The following is a 17,982-nucleotide window of genomic DNA, read 5'->3' as shown; positions in this document are numbered from 1 at the left end:
TTATTAATTACTTATTTAAGTTTAATAACCAAACTAACTTAATAACTTAAAATAAATTAAAAAGTAACTTATTTAGTGATATCCAAACAAGCCCTTAATGACATGCAATGTTGCCCACCTGATACGTGGATGAGCCTAATTTTTTAGCCAGGATCTACAAGGAGGTCCTACATGATGGATGGTCCAGAATTGCATGCATCTGCAAGCCTAGCATGCATGTGGATCAAGAAATGGGTTGGCTGTAAACACCTTCTGCATTCTCTTTCTTTTCATCTTCTCCTTTATTATTATTGTTATTATTTTTTGAGGCATGCCTAAATTTCTAGAAATGAGTTCATGTACTTGAATTTCTTAATCAAGAAGGATACTGATGTTGTAAGAGACATGAAGTCGTGTACTCGGGCGTGTGCCAAAGTAATATTCTGCGTGTGTGAGATCCAAGCAGCTCATTTTTCAGGTTCCACCATATACATGCGCTGGCCCAGTTTCTAGGCATTTGGATGTATGGGATCTACTCATCAGGAGAGCTATACAGGGTTCTCAATGGGCCAGGGCCTGGGCTTGATCAAAATTTTTAATCATACCAGCTCAGCTCACACCCAAAATAGCTCAGTACTATTTTGAGCTGCTGCAGCCTTCACCATAATACGGTCCACCAAAAAAAAAGTACTATTTTGAATAGTATCCTCCAAATGACCATTTTTTATTCTTTCCTTTTTTTGGGCCAATCTAATGAGTGGGCCAGCTGGATGTTAAGGCTAGGAAATATTATTGGGGGTGTGCATGTTGAATAAACCCGGATTCGTTTGTTGACTGGCTCAGCTTTTCCTTGGCTTGGTTTTCCTCCATTTTTTCTTTTATTTTGGTTTGTGCTAGGTAGTGATTCTATACAATAGTTGTGAACCGTTCCTTTTTGTGGGGTCCACCGGAATGCTTGTATTGTCTTTTGTTATCAACAAAATTACAGGTGGTGTGCTCCTACTATTCTTTAAAGAAAGAAAAAATAATAATAATAATAATAAAAATTATATATATATATATATATATATATATATATATATATATATATATATATATATATATATATATAATATTAAATGCTTTGCTGGCATGTTTAGTTCTATTCCTACAAACGCACTCATGGAGGCATATGGTTGGCTTGTTCATCCTTTGTTAGGGAATATGGCTTAAAATCAGCCTAATCCATAGCTCTAGTGGGGTATTCTCGTCTACGTGTATTTTCATGTATATAAGCTGACTTACGCATTCATCAAAGTAGTTCCTGCATGACCTATGGGTTACAAGAATCTCCTATAATCCCAAGCTCTGTGGAGTCACTGTGAGGTTTGTGTTATATTCATTCTGTCCATTTGCTGGCCAGCTCATTTTAGGCCTGAGGCAAAACGCGAGGGAGGATCCAAAACTCGAGTAGGCTACACAACATGACACAATGGGGATTAGATGCCCACCTTTAAAACCTTCCTGTGCCACAGTCTTGGATCAGGCTATCTTCAGGAACAATGTATGTAAGGGGACAATAGTTGCCTGTTCCCTGCCAATAGGTGGAAGTTACTTGCGGTTCACTGCTATATTCACGAGAAATCCACCTGCTCCATCCATTCATCAGCTCACCTTAGTGCATGGCCCTAAAAATGAAACAGATTCAAAACCCAAGTGGGGCACACAGCACACTACAAGAAGAAGTGGGAATGCAACTGCACACTGTTTGGGGCCCATAAGATTTTGATCAAGCTAATTTTTTTTATTTTTTTTATTTTTTTTCAGTTCATCCTAGTGGGAATGACCTTATGAACGGTTTGCATGGCATATGAACATCACGATGGGCCCTAGAAGGTTTCAACAGTGAGCATTTCCATTACTACTGTTTCCTGTAGTGTGGTCCACCTGAGTCTTGGATCCGCCTCATTTTTGGCTCTTGAGCCTCACATGAGGAGTTGCACACATGGCCTTAGCCCATTTGGTAGGCCAAGGCATTCGTAACCATTGGTGGAATTGACTATAAACAACCAATGTGCATGAAAGGATATAAAGAGAAACTTATATTAGCTGCCGAGATAATGAAAACATCGGTGGAGGGGTGTTTGGATCTTAAGTTACTTAAGATAAGCTACTTATGCCTCAAATATCATATCTTGGTTTCTACTTGTTAAGCTGAAGTGATTAAGTAATCTTAAACCAAACTTACTTATCTGAAATAAGTTACTTATCTACTGCTGTAAGTAGAAAAAGTAACTTATTTGGTGGTATCCAAACGGGCCCTAAATGTTATTTAGAAAGAGAATTAAAATGTACTTCTCATGTTGTTAAGAAAATTGAAGGTTAATGAGAAAAACAACAAAATTGAATGGTGTAAGTGGGAAGGGCCACCATATATAGAGAATCATGATTCTTTATATATAGCCATGTTTACATTCAACAAGACCATTTGCTCATAGGTATGAGGGCAGAGAAACATTGAATTTTGCAATGTGTTACAAGAAAGGTTTTGAATTAGCTTGAATGCTTTTGATTATGCTCTCAAAGATATACTCAAATGTTCAATTTAAGTCTTTAAAAGATAACATGTAAATCTACTAACATCACCAATGAAATGTATCTTATAGTGAAACCTTGAACAGATGACTAGAGAGTATGTCCCTCTCTCCAAAATCAGAAAATATTCATTACAAAGGTCATTTGGCTATAAATATAAATGTCATAGAAAAGGAAGTTTTTAGGCTTTTGTCCATCTGTGAGGAGGAGCAAGAGTTCACAGATTTATTAATGGAGACATGTAGTTAAAAGCAAGAAACCAAATGGTGAACCATATATATTGTTGGATGATAAGTGCAGTAAATCATCTAAAGAAATTTGGGGTTGCCTCTAAATGATATAAATTGCCTTTGCTCAAGCTACGTAGAAGAAATCTCCTGTATCTCGGGTCCTTCACAAAGAAAACAGTTGGATTAAAATTCAAAGTGAGGCAAACACCAATTTATTACTATTGTACCAAACATGTGCAATATTTGTGATGTACACCCATTAATAAAGATTAAGTGAATAGCATGCGAAAAATGATTGGGAAAAAAGAAAAACAAAAAAAAAAAAACAAAAAAGAACATACCTTTCTCTTCTCCTTCTTCTGCTTCGTTAGCAGCACTCGTAGCTTCAAAAGGTAGAGACCACAGAGAGGTAGGTGGAGAGATGGAAGAGGTGTCAGAAACATCATCAAAGGAATTTAGGGGTCGTTTGGCAATTAGGCATTTGAAAATTACTTAAAGAATCCACATTATATATCGTTTAAGATCAGGAATTGAATTTAGGCCAAATTCTAAATTGGCAAAAGTGAAAATTAGCTCAGGAATTCAAATTCAGTTCAAAAGACATTACTTTTAAGAAAAACTTGGATACTCTGGCAGAATGACATAAATGATAATCAGACATTTAGCTTATTTGATTATCTGACTATCAGATTGCCATTTGAATGATTAAAAATAAATAAAAAAAATCCAATGTATTCTATATCCATGCTGTTAATCTATTTTGCTAGATAATTTTAGTCCATGAGCACAAAAATCAAGCAGATCTAATTCTCGGGTGAACCATACCATATGAAACAGTAGTGATTAACCATTAATGAGCCACAAAAGTTTTGGATCAACCTGATATTTTGTTTGTTTTCACTTCATCCACTTTTCTCTGAGCTTATCAAAAGGTTGGATACATTAGGAAATATTAACCGTGGCTCTGGGAAGTTTTCAATGGCAGTCTTTCAATCATCACTGTTTCCTATAGTATGATTTACATGAGATTTGAATTTTCTTTATTTTTGTCTCGTACCCTCAAATGAACTAGCAAAACCAATGGACAGCATTGATATAAAATACATACATCAAGGTGGGTCCCACCTAAGGGCTGCACTTTCTTGGGTGAGGTCAGGGCGGCACATAGTCCGCTCGTCCAATCTAAGGCCTGTCACAAGTGATATAGTATGATAATGAAGGTTTGCAAATTACACGTGTGGGCATATATGTCACTAACATTGTACGTGCATGACATCTGAGGGACATCAGGCGCGATGCAGTGTTTAGATTGCCTCGCATAAAAGTGGGCCATTTATAACAATTCAGATGGGCCACAACGTATTAATATAAATGAATGGTTAGGTTTTCTAACCACCATTTTACTCTATGTACTGTGACCCACCTAAACTTTAATTGTCTGAGTTTTTAGGCAGAAAATCCAATGAATTTTTCCAACCTTACGAGAAACTCAGATGTCACACACGTGTTTCAAATTTTCACATGCCACGGGTGTTGGATGTGTATGACTCTACATGCACGTGAAACAAATAAACCTCCTGAAACATCATGAGATATGGTGTTGTGGCATTTGGTCGGTTTACATTAGCATTTGTGGAGAACAACCACAAATAGTAGGATACAAGAAGGGCGCGGTTTCGGTGGCTCCCTGACTCTGGGACCCACCATGATGTATGTCTCTAACATTCACGCCGTCCATGCGTTTTGAAATCTCATTTTATGGCATGATCCAAAATATAAGCAGATTGGAATTTCAGGTGGAACACACCACAGGAAACAGTAGTGATTGATCATTAAAAACTTCTTGTGGGCTAAAAAAGTTTTGGGTCAAGCTGATATTTGTGTGGTCACTTAGTCCAAAGTCTTGAAGTTTTTAACAGTCAGTATTCAATCAAAACTATTTCCTGTAGTGTAGTCGAACCACGTGTATAAAAAGATCATACATCACGGTGGTCCCGCATGATCCACTCACCTCTTTAGATCCCACGATCCACCGAAACCACGCCCGATATACGAAAGGAATGAAGCGACGGTTACAACTGAATTACAGTAGCCATACCTTCTTCTTCTTCTTTCCTCCATTTGCTCCACTTCCGATAATCACCTGTAACATCGAATGGGAATGACTTGAGCTTATGACACCCGCGAACCTTTAGGAGTCTTAAAGATGGCATTGCGCTACGAATCCTCGGCCACTCTTCGTCCATTTCTCTTACGTCTTGTAGCAGCAAGATCTCCACCTTCCATACCCCACTATTCCTGTCCCAAAATCCGGGACCCATCTGCTTAATCCTTCCCCCACCAATGAGAAGAAACTGAAGATTGGGAAGGGAAGTAGGACTGATCCACGCAGGTGTGATTTCTCCTGGATAGTCCCAAAACCACAACTCCTTGAGGCATTCCACGGGAGGAGAAAGCTGAATGTCTATCTTCCTTATCATTTCATCACTTTTAAGAGAACTGCCCTCAAAGTCTAGCCTTAGCATTTGCAGATGCTGAAACACCGATAACACATTCAATTCTCCTTCTTTTATTTGTTCCTCTGACTTTATCTCCATCCAAAGTTCTTTCAGTTTAGTCAACATCTTCAATTGCGAAATCCCGGATCCATTTTTCCGATCTGAATTCACAGGCCTAAACTCCATTAACAGCTCGAGATTTGAAAGCTTTCCAATCCCTTCTGGCATGTATTCTAAAAGCTTACAGTCAACGATTTGGATGGATGTCAGCTTCTCCAATGTTGTGATTGACATAGGAACACTTTTCAAATTGGGGCAATTGAGTAAAAGTACACTCTGAAGATTTCGAAGATTTCTGATTGAATCGGGAAGTGTTCTTAAGGCAGAACTATTGTTTATGTGAAGATAAACGAGGTGCTGTAATGACCCTATACCATTCAACCAATCCTTGTCCACCACATCTTCATCAATTTGTGTGCTTAAGAATGAAAGAGATAAGACCCTCAACCACCTTACTTCGCTGAGTTTTGCATTACACTTGCAATCATCTCTTTGCTCTCAATGCGCATCCCAACCAACGTCCGCAGCTTGGTGGAACTGTTTCGGATTCTCTCCACTGTTGTGTTTCTCGAAATTCTCAGGTGGCGAGGCTGTACACTGGACCCGGGCATACTTTCACTGTCCAAACTCACAAAAAAGTTATCTTCTCTTGCAATTTTTATAACCATATCTCGAACCATATCATGCATTTTGAAATGAGTGAAGTAACTTTCAAAGAAATCATCATTCATTCCAAGTATCAAAAATCGATTAAATAATTCTGCAAAGCATTCCTCTCCAATCTCACGTGCTGTTTTCCCATTTCTTCCCCAAATAAAACCCTCACCAATCCACCAATCAACCATTCTGATAAGTGACTCATTATGATCTTCAGGAAACATGGCAAAGCACAAGAAGCAAGGTTTTAAGCGTGTTGGGAGTTCTTCATAGCTTAGCTCTAGTTTCGAAATAACAAGCTCATCTTTCTTACTGATTTCCAACTCCTCCCTTAGGTGCTTTGATATTCGCTGCCATTCATGGATGGAATCACCTTTCCCCATCATCATTCCACCCACAACCTTGATTGTTAAAGGAAGCCCCCTGCACCTCGCAACGATCTCCTTTCCCAAGCCCTCCAAGTTTGGATTTGTACACTTACCTCTGTTTCTTGCAAATGCTACTTTGCTGAATAAAGACCAACTATCTTCATCTGAAAGATTTTGTGGACGATGTATGTGCCTCTCGGTAGCACCCACTGATTTAGCCACTTCCTCATTCCTTGTTGTAACAATAACACAGCTACCTGTCACTTTGGGCAAAGCGGACTTCAAGCTCTCCCACCACATCCTTTCATCCGTTCCCCAAACATCATCCAAAACTACCAAGTACTTGTCATCTAACTCTCTCTTAAGCCTTTCCAATAGCTCCTCAATGTCCTTTCCCCTTAGGGATTCTTCTTCTACCTTTAATTTTTTTAGCATCTTCTTTAGCAATTTGTCGAATTTAAAATTTTGAGAAACGGTAACAAAAGATAAGTGCTTAAAAGAGTTTTTCACACTCTCATTGTTGCAAGTCTTTTGAGTGAGTGTCGTTTTACCAATTCCCCCCATTCCAACTATTCCAATCACCGTTAAGGGTCCATCTGCTTCTAAGAGCCAATTTCCAATCTTTGTTGACTCATCCTCTAAGCCTATTATTTCAGCTTCATCCATTAAGATTGGGTAGGTTAGCGGCATATTCCCACCATCTTCATCTTTGTCAGTTTGGCGAGGAGCTGTATCCAAGTAGGACTTCATCCTCTCCTTCACCCCTCTTATTTTTTTATTTATTTCACTCAACTGTTTTCCCAATTGATGACGGGTTTTCAAACTGGACGGAGAGTAATAACTCATAAAATTGGCTGCACGTCCTTGGTGCTTTTTCTGGAATTGAAGCTGGCAATCTGCTATTACATCCTCAGCATCATATACCAACTCTCTTAAGTCGGTCATTACCATCTTGAGAATCTTGTTCCTATCTTTCCTCTTCATCCGATTGGCTTCCTCGAGATATCTCTGCATGTACTGAAGCTCCTTCTTTGTTTCTTCAAGCTGGTCATTAAACTCGAGTAGTTGACGACCTTCGCTTACAAGCAGTGACACCAATTTACCTAAGAGAACACTGACAACAGCATCTGCCATTTCCCTGTATGGGATAATATTGTACCTTTATGAAAATGGAATTCAAAACTAGAAGGTGAAGGGAAAGTGGAAAGAATAAAAACTTGCTAAAAAAAATACTGGAAATGAATTGACTACAAGAAAGTAATTGCACAAAACTCTTACAACAAATATATTTTCTCTTTATTCTGATAATTTTTCCTTAAGCCTAATGCATTGTTTAGAAACTCAGTGAATGAACTCAGAACTCCACTATATATGTCAACACGGATCAGCATGACAAGGTGCCCAGTTCCTATGTAACTCGGGTTGTTACAATTTTCCCTAAACTTGCCTGAGTTTTGGATTGATAGTTATGGACTGAAATCTTTGGATATGCAGGACGGATCATTAAAAGGTTTGGGCAATCATGATGAATGCACTTTTCCAAAACCAGAAAATAGATGAGATTCTAGGATTCCTCCTTGGGGAATATACTTTTATACATATCTTTTCGAGTTGATCCACACCATACTCTATTTTTGTAAGATGATACACACTAGCTAACAATCCACATCCAATGCTACATCATAGGTATATATTGGGAACATAGATAATTGTAATCATGTAAGAGTAAAAAATAGGTCATAACTCAAAGAGCTTGGTTAGAAAATGCAGGCTATGTATGTGTGCTCATGCATACTTGTGATTTGTGTTTGCATGAAAGACTGTGCATGTGGAACACATATAAATACTTTTATTGCCTATGAATGAAAGTCCTCTAAATGCTTTTGTTACCTATGAATAAAAGTCCTCTAATATGTAGAAAACCCAAGTAGTGTACTTAAGAAAGTACATCACTATGTATTTTTTTTTTTAGAAAGAGATAATTAACAACACTTTGAATGTAATAGGGTTTAAATTGGATTACCATAAATTAGCATCTGCTCTGGTGTAAAAGAGCTTAGAAATTCTGAAAAAGGATTGTCATGTACATAAACCCTTGGATATTCTCTAAGCTGAAGTAATAGGCAATTTAATGGTTGATAATATGTTTAACTTATTATATATGGATGCAGATTTTGTGATAGTGATCATTATTATGTGCATGTGATATATTTTATCATACATTGTAGGTATGTGGTGTTGTGATATGTGATTATTACAAATCACTATGCGTATGATGGGGCCATTATTATATTCTTCTGTTATTTTTCTACAATAAATGTTAAATGTAGGTAATGTTTGGGCCATCTATATAAATTTATAATGATAAGATTATATCTACTAGATTATTATTAGTATCTCCAAGAACTTGAGTAGTGGATAAAGAGCAGTGGATTTGGTGTCCAAATAGTCCTCGACCATTAGATAATAATCACAGGTGATGGACATTAATCTCTTAGCATAGAATACAAATGAATTAATACATCATACTCATTTGGACAATTTAGACTGTCAAGATGCTTCCAAATTAAGGTGCTTTGCCATCTGAATAAATTAGTCAACAGGTCACATCACATATAATGTGATGATGCAACTGCAAAATGGATCTAGTAAGTCAGGTGTGATATAATTTTAAGATAACTTTAATGTACCAGTTAGTAAATATAGTGATTAATTAAAGACAAATGGAATGCATATGGAATTATTTTCAAATCATATGTTTGATGATACTAGGAAATACCAGAGTCGGAGAATTCTAATTACACCTTGGGGACACTTGAGTTGGGGAATTCCACAACACTCAATTAATAGGTCATGAATGGCAATATCCTTGAAAACAAGAAAACAAATCTTATGATTGATGGTGTTATCATAATGGGTAAAACTATGATTTAATGGCAGCAAACCTTATAATATATTCAATAAAACCAACCCTAATGGATAAATAAATAAACGATATCATGATAGATGATATGATTATGAAGGGTATATCCATATATTAGTGAGAACAAGCCTTATGTCATGTTGGTGATTATCAACCATAATAACCAAGTGGGAGATGTTACAGATGTTTGGCAATGTAGTAATGTGGATTCTTTTCCCATTTCACCATTCCTAAGTCATAGGATTGGATTAGCGTTGAGAATGGGTTGCGTGGGTATGCAGACGAATCCACAAATACAGGGCTTTTCTCTAATGTGTAACAAAAATATCTGAATGGCTAAATGAGAAGGCATGATATAAATCAGGGCCATTGCAATTTTAAAAACATAAGAAAATTAACCAATTACCACTCATAGGATGATCACAATACAACCAGGAAATACATAGCCTAATAGCGATTTTCCATATTAATTCAACTTGTCATTTCATTAAACATCTCGAGCTCCCCATCTATGCATTCCACATCACCCACATAAACCATAATATCACATCAACTCTTGGACAAATAGCGTTTGGATCCAAGAGAACTGTTCACTCCCCAAGTATAGGGTTGTGATGTAGTAATAAACTCGGTAAGACCGAGGTCGAATCCACAGGGACTGATACCTGTACGTTTCCTGAAACTAGATAAAAATAGAACTAGACTAAGATGCAATCTAAATCAAATAGAATTTCAGAAATAATTGTGGAATAATTATCTAAAACTTTAAATAATCCAAGGAAGAAAACTAGGGATTCAGAGGATCCACTTGTAGAGATCAGGGAGATCTTATGTCTGCTTCAGAAATCATGAAAATTGATTAGACTTCCTTTGATATAGTTTTCAAGGGGTGAAAGGTATATGAATTAGAATGGATTCCATCACCAAACCATGCCCAAGAGACAAAGTCAACAACAGAATTAAACTAATTACCAACCAATCAGATGATTATGAAGGTTATGAAGGGTACCGACATCCAACCATGCCCAGGAGACGATGGCGAACGACAGGGCTTCCTGATATCATAATCAAAATAAGGAAAAAGAAATACTCAAAGCCATTACAAACCCATTGTAATTTCAGTCACAACAGGCCATTAAAAACTAAAAATATTCCCATAATAAAATTAAATAAAAAATCCCCTCAATCTAAACAAAAGGCACACGCATACAATCTCCCATCATTCTACAAGCTTCACCTCTTAGCCCTAGCTAAGAGGTTTAGCCTAGAATAGACATGATGAGGCTAAATTCAAAATAAACAAAAGAAAAAAGAAAAAAAACAGATAATACTCTCTTTGCTTCGTCCAGCCCAGGCCTCGCTCACGTCCCTTCAAAACACCTCTCCCTGACGTCCAGCCAAGCTCCTCTCCCCACGGCCCCCTTTTCTTTTCTCTTTTTCTTTCTTTTATAAGCCAATAGGACGTCCGTTCGGAGAGAGCCAAAACTCCTCACGCACGCTGCTGAGTTGGAACCGTCCTTTCTTCGCAGTCCGATTCATGATAGGAATAGAATTCTTACGCTGAAGTTCCGGTGGGGCCCATTCTTGAATTCAAACAAGAGATCCACTCCATTCACCAGATTCTCCTCGAAAAATTGACCGGAGATAGTCAGTTTTGGATCAGATTCAGCGTGACCCATGAAAGAGATAAACTGCAACAGTTGTAAGACAGTCCGTTTGTGATCATTGAAACCAGCACCTGCGCATGTATGAGTGCATAAAGACAACATGGGCTTGGCTAAAGCGAGCCCCTCTGTATGATGGGCGGTTAAGATCGGACATCTGATCATCGCCAGTGGGCCAAGACGATTCGGAACGTCCGGTTCTTCCGGACCACGAAACAAAGTAGCGTCATTGACGCTGTGACGATGGTCGGACTTTCCAGAGAAATCCACCCCGTACATCAGTTTCTCCTCGAAAAACCGTTCGGAGATGGATAGTTTTGAATTTCTTCTGACATGGCCCACTTGATTTTCTATTTTACCGTCCGTCCTTCGTTTGAATGGTTGAAATCCGCTTCATGCTATCTTCTATAATTCCTCCACCTAGGAGAGGGTCAAGCCACCCCTCTAGGACACATTGGACGGTCCAGATCATGAAAAAGGATGATGGATGGGGCTCACGTCAAAACCCAATCACAAGCACGTACGTCAATGGACGTTTTTTCACTATTTGCATGTTTTGTACAAAAAATTGGTGGGGCCCACTTATGATGACATTCTTGGAGATCCACTCCCTCCATCAGCTCCTGTACATAGTGTTAGCCCATGGCTTCCAGTTTAAAGTAGATCTGACTTCAGGGTGGGCCACACGCTTAACTAATGTATGGACAACATTCACCGTTAAAAAAACAATGGGCTTCACGTAAGCCATGCATGGCACATCTATTTACGGATTTGCCATTCTGTTTTGTTATATCTTCTACCGTCAGTATCTCCTGATTGCACCATCCAAAAGAAGTGAAATTTGACAAATATCCACCGTTTTTCGTGCTCTTTCCATCAGTTCAGTTTGGGTCCAGATCTCCCAATGATGTCCAAGATACTTTCTTAATGGTTATTATCCTCTGATCTCTCTGTTGGGCCACTTCCACAAGGATCTAATGGCTGAAATTTGACATGTACGGTTAATTTATGGTCCTCAGCCCATGTATGAAGTTTCGAGCCAAGTGGATGGTGGAAACCCTGTGATCTTGCATTCTGACTAACTTTCAGGCCACTTAAGCTTCAGTTTCTTAATTTTCTCGAATCTCTGGCGTGTATATCCATCGATCTCGGTCCCTTGGAGTCCATTCCTTGCTCTGGTGACTTCGGAGCATTAAATCCATGCTTTTAATACTCTTTTTCAATCAAAGCTCCTTATTACATTCTGCAACAAAAACACGATTAAATTATAATATTAGGCATTATCGTGTACGTAAAATCAGGCAGTAATCGGGGTCTGATATGCAATATTCGACCCTCAACAAGAACTCTTGTATTGGTCTACCAAAAACCAAGAAAAATCAATTTTAAGATGATTCATCTGTTGTGCAAGATGCCTTGGATTCTGACAATCTGCTATGCAAAGAAGCCTTGTCTCAGTTCAACTAGTTTTTTATTCGGTCCCACCAAAAATTGGGTTGATTCTCATGTTACACGTTGTGAAGATTTGCATGCTTTTGGTTTGATTGAAAACTACAATTGGTTTAGTTCAGTCTGACCAAAGGTTATTTCAGGTCCAACCGAACAAGTTATGCAGATTAGCACAAATCAGGGTATTTAAGTCCAATTGCGATTAGGGCTTGTTAGTAGAAGTGTTTTCTTTCTAAGGGTAAAGGTTTTACTATGTGTGAGGATTCTAAATGCTGTAATCAAAGAAGGTGAGTGGTGTAATATTTAAGGCTTTGATTATAGTGGATTGCTGTCACTTTATGCCATGGTTTTTTCCTGTAAGGGTTTTCCAAGTTAAATATATTGTGTTTGTGTAATTGCTTGGGTTGGTTATTATTTATTTATTTGTTCTATCTTTGATGAATGCACTTTAGCAAAACGCATAGATTAGCGGTGGTATTATATTCAAAATTTTAATACCTAGTATTGACCTGAGTTTGTTGAGGGCTCAGAATTTTAACAAAGTGGTATCAACTATTCAGGTTTAAGGACGTTTAGAAATTCAATGAAGATATCAGGATTAAAGTTTGATATACAAAAATTCAATGTGAAGAATAATTTCAGTTTGTGGCAGCGGAATGTTATGGATATTTTTGTATCACAAGGGTTAAGCAAGGAGTTATTGGAGACTAAACTGGAGAAGATGTCAGATGATGACTAGAGAAAACTGGAGGAGAAGGCTATGAGCATCATCTATCTCTATCTATCGGATGAAGTCATGATGGGCATGATATAAGTCCATAAATAGAATTCAACATAGATGACACTAATTTGTGGTATATACGGCTAGGGCGCATATGAGCAAGATGGGGATGATATAAGTCCATAAACAGAAACTATTGAAGGGAGTTAAGACATGCAAAGTAGATTTCTGTGAGCATTGCATCTATGGGAAGCAGTGTAGGGTAAACTACAAGATTGCTACACATACTAGCAGCAGGGTGCTTGATTATATTCATTCTGATGTCTAGGGACTAGTGACAATATCGTCTAAGGGAGAAGCACGATACTTCGTGAGCTTCATATAGATGATTACTCGAGGAAGGTTTGAGTCTACTTCTTAAAATACGAGTTTGAGGTGTTTGTCAAGTTCAACAAATGGAAGGCAAAAGTAGACAAGCAAACCGTAAGACAAGTTAAGTGTTCGAGGACAAATAATGGTACATAGTAAAAAGATGTGGAATTCATGGAATTCTCCAAGGAATAAGGCATTATAAGGCGCTTCTCAACTCCAGGGACCCTACGACAAAATGGGATGATAAAGAGAATGAATAAAACTCTATTAGAGAGGGTGAGAAGTATGCGGTTGCATGTAGGGCTGCCTAAAAGCTCCTGGGCAAAAGCAGTGAACATGGTGTTGAGTGTCAAATATTGCATATTTCTCCCTGTTTACATCTTGGTTTTATGAACATGATAATGCTTAATTGATATATTTTATGTATGTTTGTATTGTGAGTTGAGTCTAAGAGCTTGGATTAAAAAGAATGTTAAAAGCATGGATTTGATGCTCAAGAATCACCAAGGAAAGGGTTGGATCTTAAGAAATCAAGATTGAAGATTTCAAGGGTCTAAGATTCAAAGAAATCAAGTGAAGAGGAAGAAAGTCGAAAGTACAAATTGCAGAAATTTAGAAAAGTTGAAGTTCACTGTCAATGACATTGAACCCCATTCGATGATATTGAAGTAAGTGTTGGATGACATCGAAGGCAGTTCCATTGCATCGAAATTTTAAGTAAAATTTAAGTTTGGTTGCTAAACCAAATGGGCACATTTCTCGATGACATCGAACACCATTCGATGACATTGAATGTGCAAAGTATAGAAATTCAGAAAAGCTGAAGTTCACTGTTGATGACGAACACCATTCGATGACATCAAAAAAAGTGTTCGATGACATCAAAAGCAGTTCGATTGCATCGAGATTTTAAGTGAAATTCAAGTTTAGATACTATACTAAAAGGGCACATATCTTGATGACATCGAAGACCTCTTCGAGTGATAGAAGACCCCTTCGATGACATCGAAACCCAATTCGATGACATCGAGATTTTGAAGGATTTTTGGATTTTCTTAGTGGACTAATTGGGCGTTTTTCTCGATGACATCGAAGACCCCATCCATGACATCGAAACCTGTTCAATGGCATCGAGAATTCTGAAGATTTTGGAGCAACTCGCGCTGGAACATTCTAAACACTTTTTCGATTAATCGAACTCCTTTCGATGACATCGAATATCTGTTCGATGACATCGAAGGTATGTTCGATGACATCGAAGATTACGCAGTGCGAAAGGGCGTGACTTTTGAATTCGATTCAAACTGATATCCTACCTTCGATGTCATCGAAAGTTGTTTGATGTCATCGAAGGTGTTACGCAGAGTACCTAAATTTGAGGCTATTTTCAAAGTCGGTCGAACAAAGCTTATATATTTGGGTTCTTCAAGGAGTTCTAAACACGAATTATGGTTAGAAGACTGAAACAAGGTGTTGGAGAACTTCAAGGAGTCATTTCTTCTTCCCCAATCTTTTTCTTCTAGTTAGTTTTTATGTTTTCTTCAAGAGTTTTAGTTTCAATCATGTCTTTGGTTGGCTAATCTCTTAACCAGTGCTAAGAGATGAAGCTTGTAATTTGTTTGGATGTTTATTTTGCTTTGATTCATATTTATATTGAACTTCTATTGTGATTCTTAGTTTGAGTTAAGGAATATTTTTAGTTTTTTCGTGGTTTATTGTGACTCCAATTACAGTAGATGCTTGAAAGACTTTTAATACTTTCTTACTTGTTTTATAATTATGAGATTTGTAAAATTCATGATTCACCATTATCTCCTAAGCATGGTGGATGGTTGAATTCCATGCAATCATCACATTGGTACTTTACATGGGAACTAATTCAATGGCAAGTTCATATTATGGTTTAACTGCTCTATCATCCAATTGGATAGGATGAGCCTACGATTCCAGTTGTGTTTAATGAATTAAGTAAGGTGATATCTTAATAGCTACAAGTGAATCCTTGGTGCTCTATTTTCCTTTTTATTGATAATTCTTTCACAATTAATCTCTCTTATTCCAGATTCTAGTTTAGTTCTTATTCTAGTTCTAAATCTAATTATTTTCAGAATACGTACAAGGTAAGTCTCTGTGGATTCGACCTCGGTCTCACCGACTTATTATTATAGCGCAACCCTGCACTTGGAGTTGTCAACAAGTTTTTAGTGCCGTTGCCGGAGACTTCGGCTATGTTTTTCTGAGATTGATTAGTATTAGAATTGGGTTATGATTAGGGTTAACTTTTGCTATTAAGATTTTTTAAATTTAAAAACTAATATTGTTTTCTGTTTTGTAGAAATCTAACATAGCAACTCCAATCCAATAATTTCTTTTCTTTCCAGATTTTTTATTTTTTGTAGTTTTCTTTTTCTTATGTTTTAGTTGTTTAGAATTTGAGGGTTGTGAGTGTTTCATACTCAAGTGGGTTTGTAAGTAAATGAGGATTAGTCGAAGGGCTGCGTATCCATCACCGAATTAGACACCACTTGAGATCCTCTGAGTTAATTAAAGTAATGACTGCAAATCAACCTCAACATCAGTTGAGGAAGTTCAAGATGAGAATGAGGTACATCATGCTCCCCTACTTCGTACTTTACGAGATTACTTACAACCAGTGGGAGTGAGTACACCTTCCTACATGATGTTTTCACTTAATGCATGAAATGTGAATTTCAAACTAGGAGTGATACAACTCCTTCCTAAATTTCATGGACTAGACTTTGAAAGTCCATACTTGCACATTAAAGAATTTGACGAGATAGTTGCCACATTGCACTTTCCAAATGTGTCTGAAGACACAGTGAGACTGAAATTGTTCCCCTTCTCATTGAAGGAGAAGGCTAAATGATGGTTGCACTCCTTAAATTCGTGGTCTATCAGCACATGGGCTAAGATGACTTGGGCATTTCTTAAAAAGTTTTTCCCGTTTCATAAAATAAATACTTTAAGGAAGGCAATCATGAACTTCGCCCTAAAAGAGGAAGAAACCTTCTTCCAATGCTGGGAAAGGTTTAAAGATCTCATGAATACGTGTCCACATCATGGCTATGAAATATGGTGGATAATAAGCTTTTTCTCTAATAGACTGACATCATCCATGCGCCAAATTATAGAGATGATGTGTAATGGCGAATTCATGAACAAGGAGGCCGATGATGCATGGGACTATTTTGATCAACTTCCAGAGAACACGCAATCATAGGACACCTCCCCAAAACCACTACTTCCAAGCCTACTCAGTCAAAAGAAATGGGAGGAATGTATGTCTTAAAAGAAGAAGATGACATTAGTGTAAGGGTGGCCAATCTCACAAGGAAAGTCGAGGTTGTGGAACTTAAGAAGGTGAAAACAATCAAACCAAAGGAAGTTGAGGAAGTTGCTTGCGATATTTGTGCCAGTAACATATACTAAACGTCGGATTGTCCTACAATTCCTGCATTTCAAGATTTGTTGAACGGGCAATCAAACGCCATAAACGACTACCAACGACCATTCAGCGAACTCACCTCAAATACTTATAATTCCAACTAGAGGAACCATCCAAACTTTAGTTAGAGGAATGGATAAATGGTCAATTCTCAAGAGGCCCTTACTCAACTTCTCAATCAAAGGAAACCTTGAGAGGATCCAGTTCTAAAACACATCCAAAGCCAAGAGCTTTTCAATCAAGGCACATTACAAGCATTCCAATACCTTACTAAGGCCACACAAAGGATTGAGTCACACTTAGCGATTGGGGAGAAAAGGACTTTTCGGCCCAGCCTCTCCCCATTCCGAAGCCACAATGTGAAATCAATGACCCGAGTTCTTCCAATCAACATGTGGAACAAGCCAAATCCATCGGCACTCTTAGAAGTGGAAAGGAAATTAATAAAACCATCCCGATAAAGGCTGAGAAGCCCAAAGACTCGGAAGAATCTAAGAAGGATGATGGACTTAGCAACATCCCACATGAGATAGAATCGGACTCCCAAAATAAACTGATTGCGTCATTCCCCCAACGTTTGATTGCACCACAACCTCTGTCTAATTCCCATGATATTTTGGAGGTGCTTAAACAGGTGAAAGTCAATATTCCTCTATTGGATGTCGTTAAACAAATTTCTTCATATGTCAAGTTCTTAAAAGATCTATGTACCACCAAAAAGCGGCAAAATATATAAAACAAAATCTTTTTGATAGAAAAAGTGAGTGTCATACTCAAGCAAGATGTGCCACAAAAATACAAGGATCTCGGTAGCCCAACCATCACTTGTGTAATCGGGAATCACTAGATTGAACATGCACTCTTTGACTTGGGGGCAAGTGTTAATTTGATCCCTTACTCGGTCTACGAACAGTTGGGTCTAGGTGAATTAAAACCCACCCGGACCACACTACAACTTACTGATCATTTGGTTTGTATATCAAGAGGGATGATTAAGGATGTGTTACTCCAAGTTGATAAA

General features: G+C 37.8%; 1 protein-coding gene across 3 annotated transcripts; it reads right to left on the bottom strand.

Annotated features, from left to right (window-relative positions):
- Positions 1-2,586: 2,586 nt before the first annotated feature.
- On the bottom strand, positions 2,587-7,687 carry LOC131241271 (disease resistance RPP13-like protein 4). Of its 3 annotated transcripts, none has more exons than XM_058240047.1 (3): positions 4,795-7,687; positions 3,125-3,166; positions 2,587-2,944 (listed from the first exon to the last, which is right to left on the bottom strand). In XM_058240047.1, exon 1 carries the CDS (start codon positions 7,498-7,500, stop codon positions 5,794-5,796), a length of 1,707 nt encoding a protein of 568 aa, XP_058096030.1. In that variant the 5' UTR covers positions 7,501-7,687; the 3' UTR covers positions 2,587-2,944; positions 3,125-3,166; positions 4,795-5,793. The 3 variants fall into 3 exon arrangements, with proteins under 3 accessions (XP_058096030.1, XP_058096039.1, XP_058096021.1); XM_058240056.1 differs by having other exon boundaries at positions 4,882-7,687; XM_058240038.1 differs by having other exon boundaries at positions 3,125-7,687.
- Between the last annotated feature and the right edge of the window lie 10,295 nt (positions 7,688-17,982).

Source organism: Magnolia sinica, chromosome 1, assembly GCF_029962835.1.
Source record: "Magnolia sinica isolate HGM2019 chromosome 1, MsV1, whole genome shotgun sequence".
Classification (NCBI taxonomy): Eukaryota; Viridiplantae; Streptophyta; class Magnoliopsida; order Magnoliales; family Magnoliaceae; genus Magnolia; species Magnolia sinica.
Note: the sequence above shows the minus strand (reverse complement) of the source record. Positions and strands in the feature narration are given on the sequence as shown.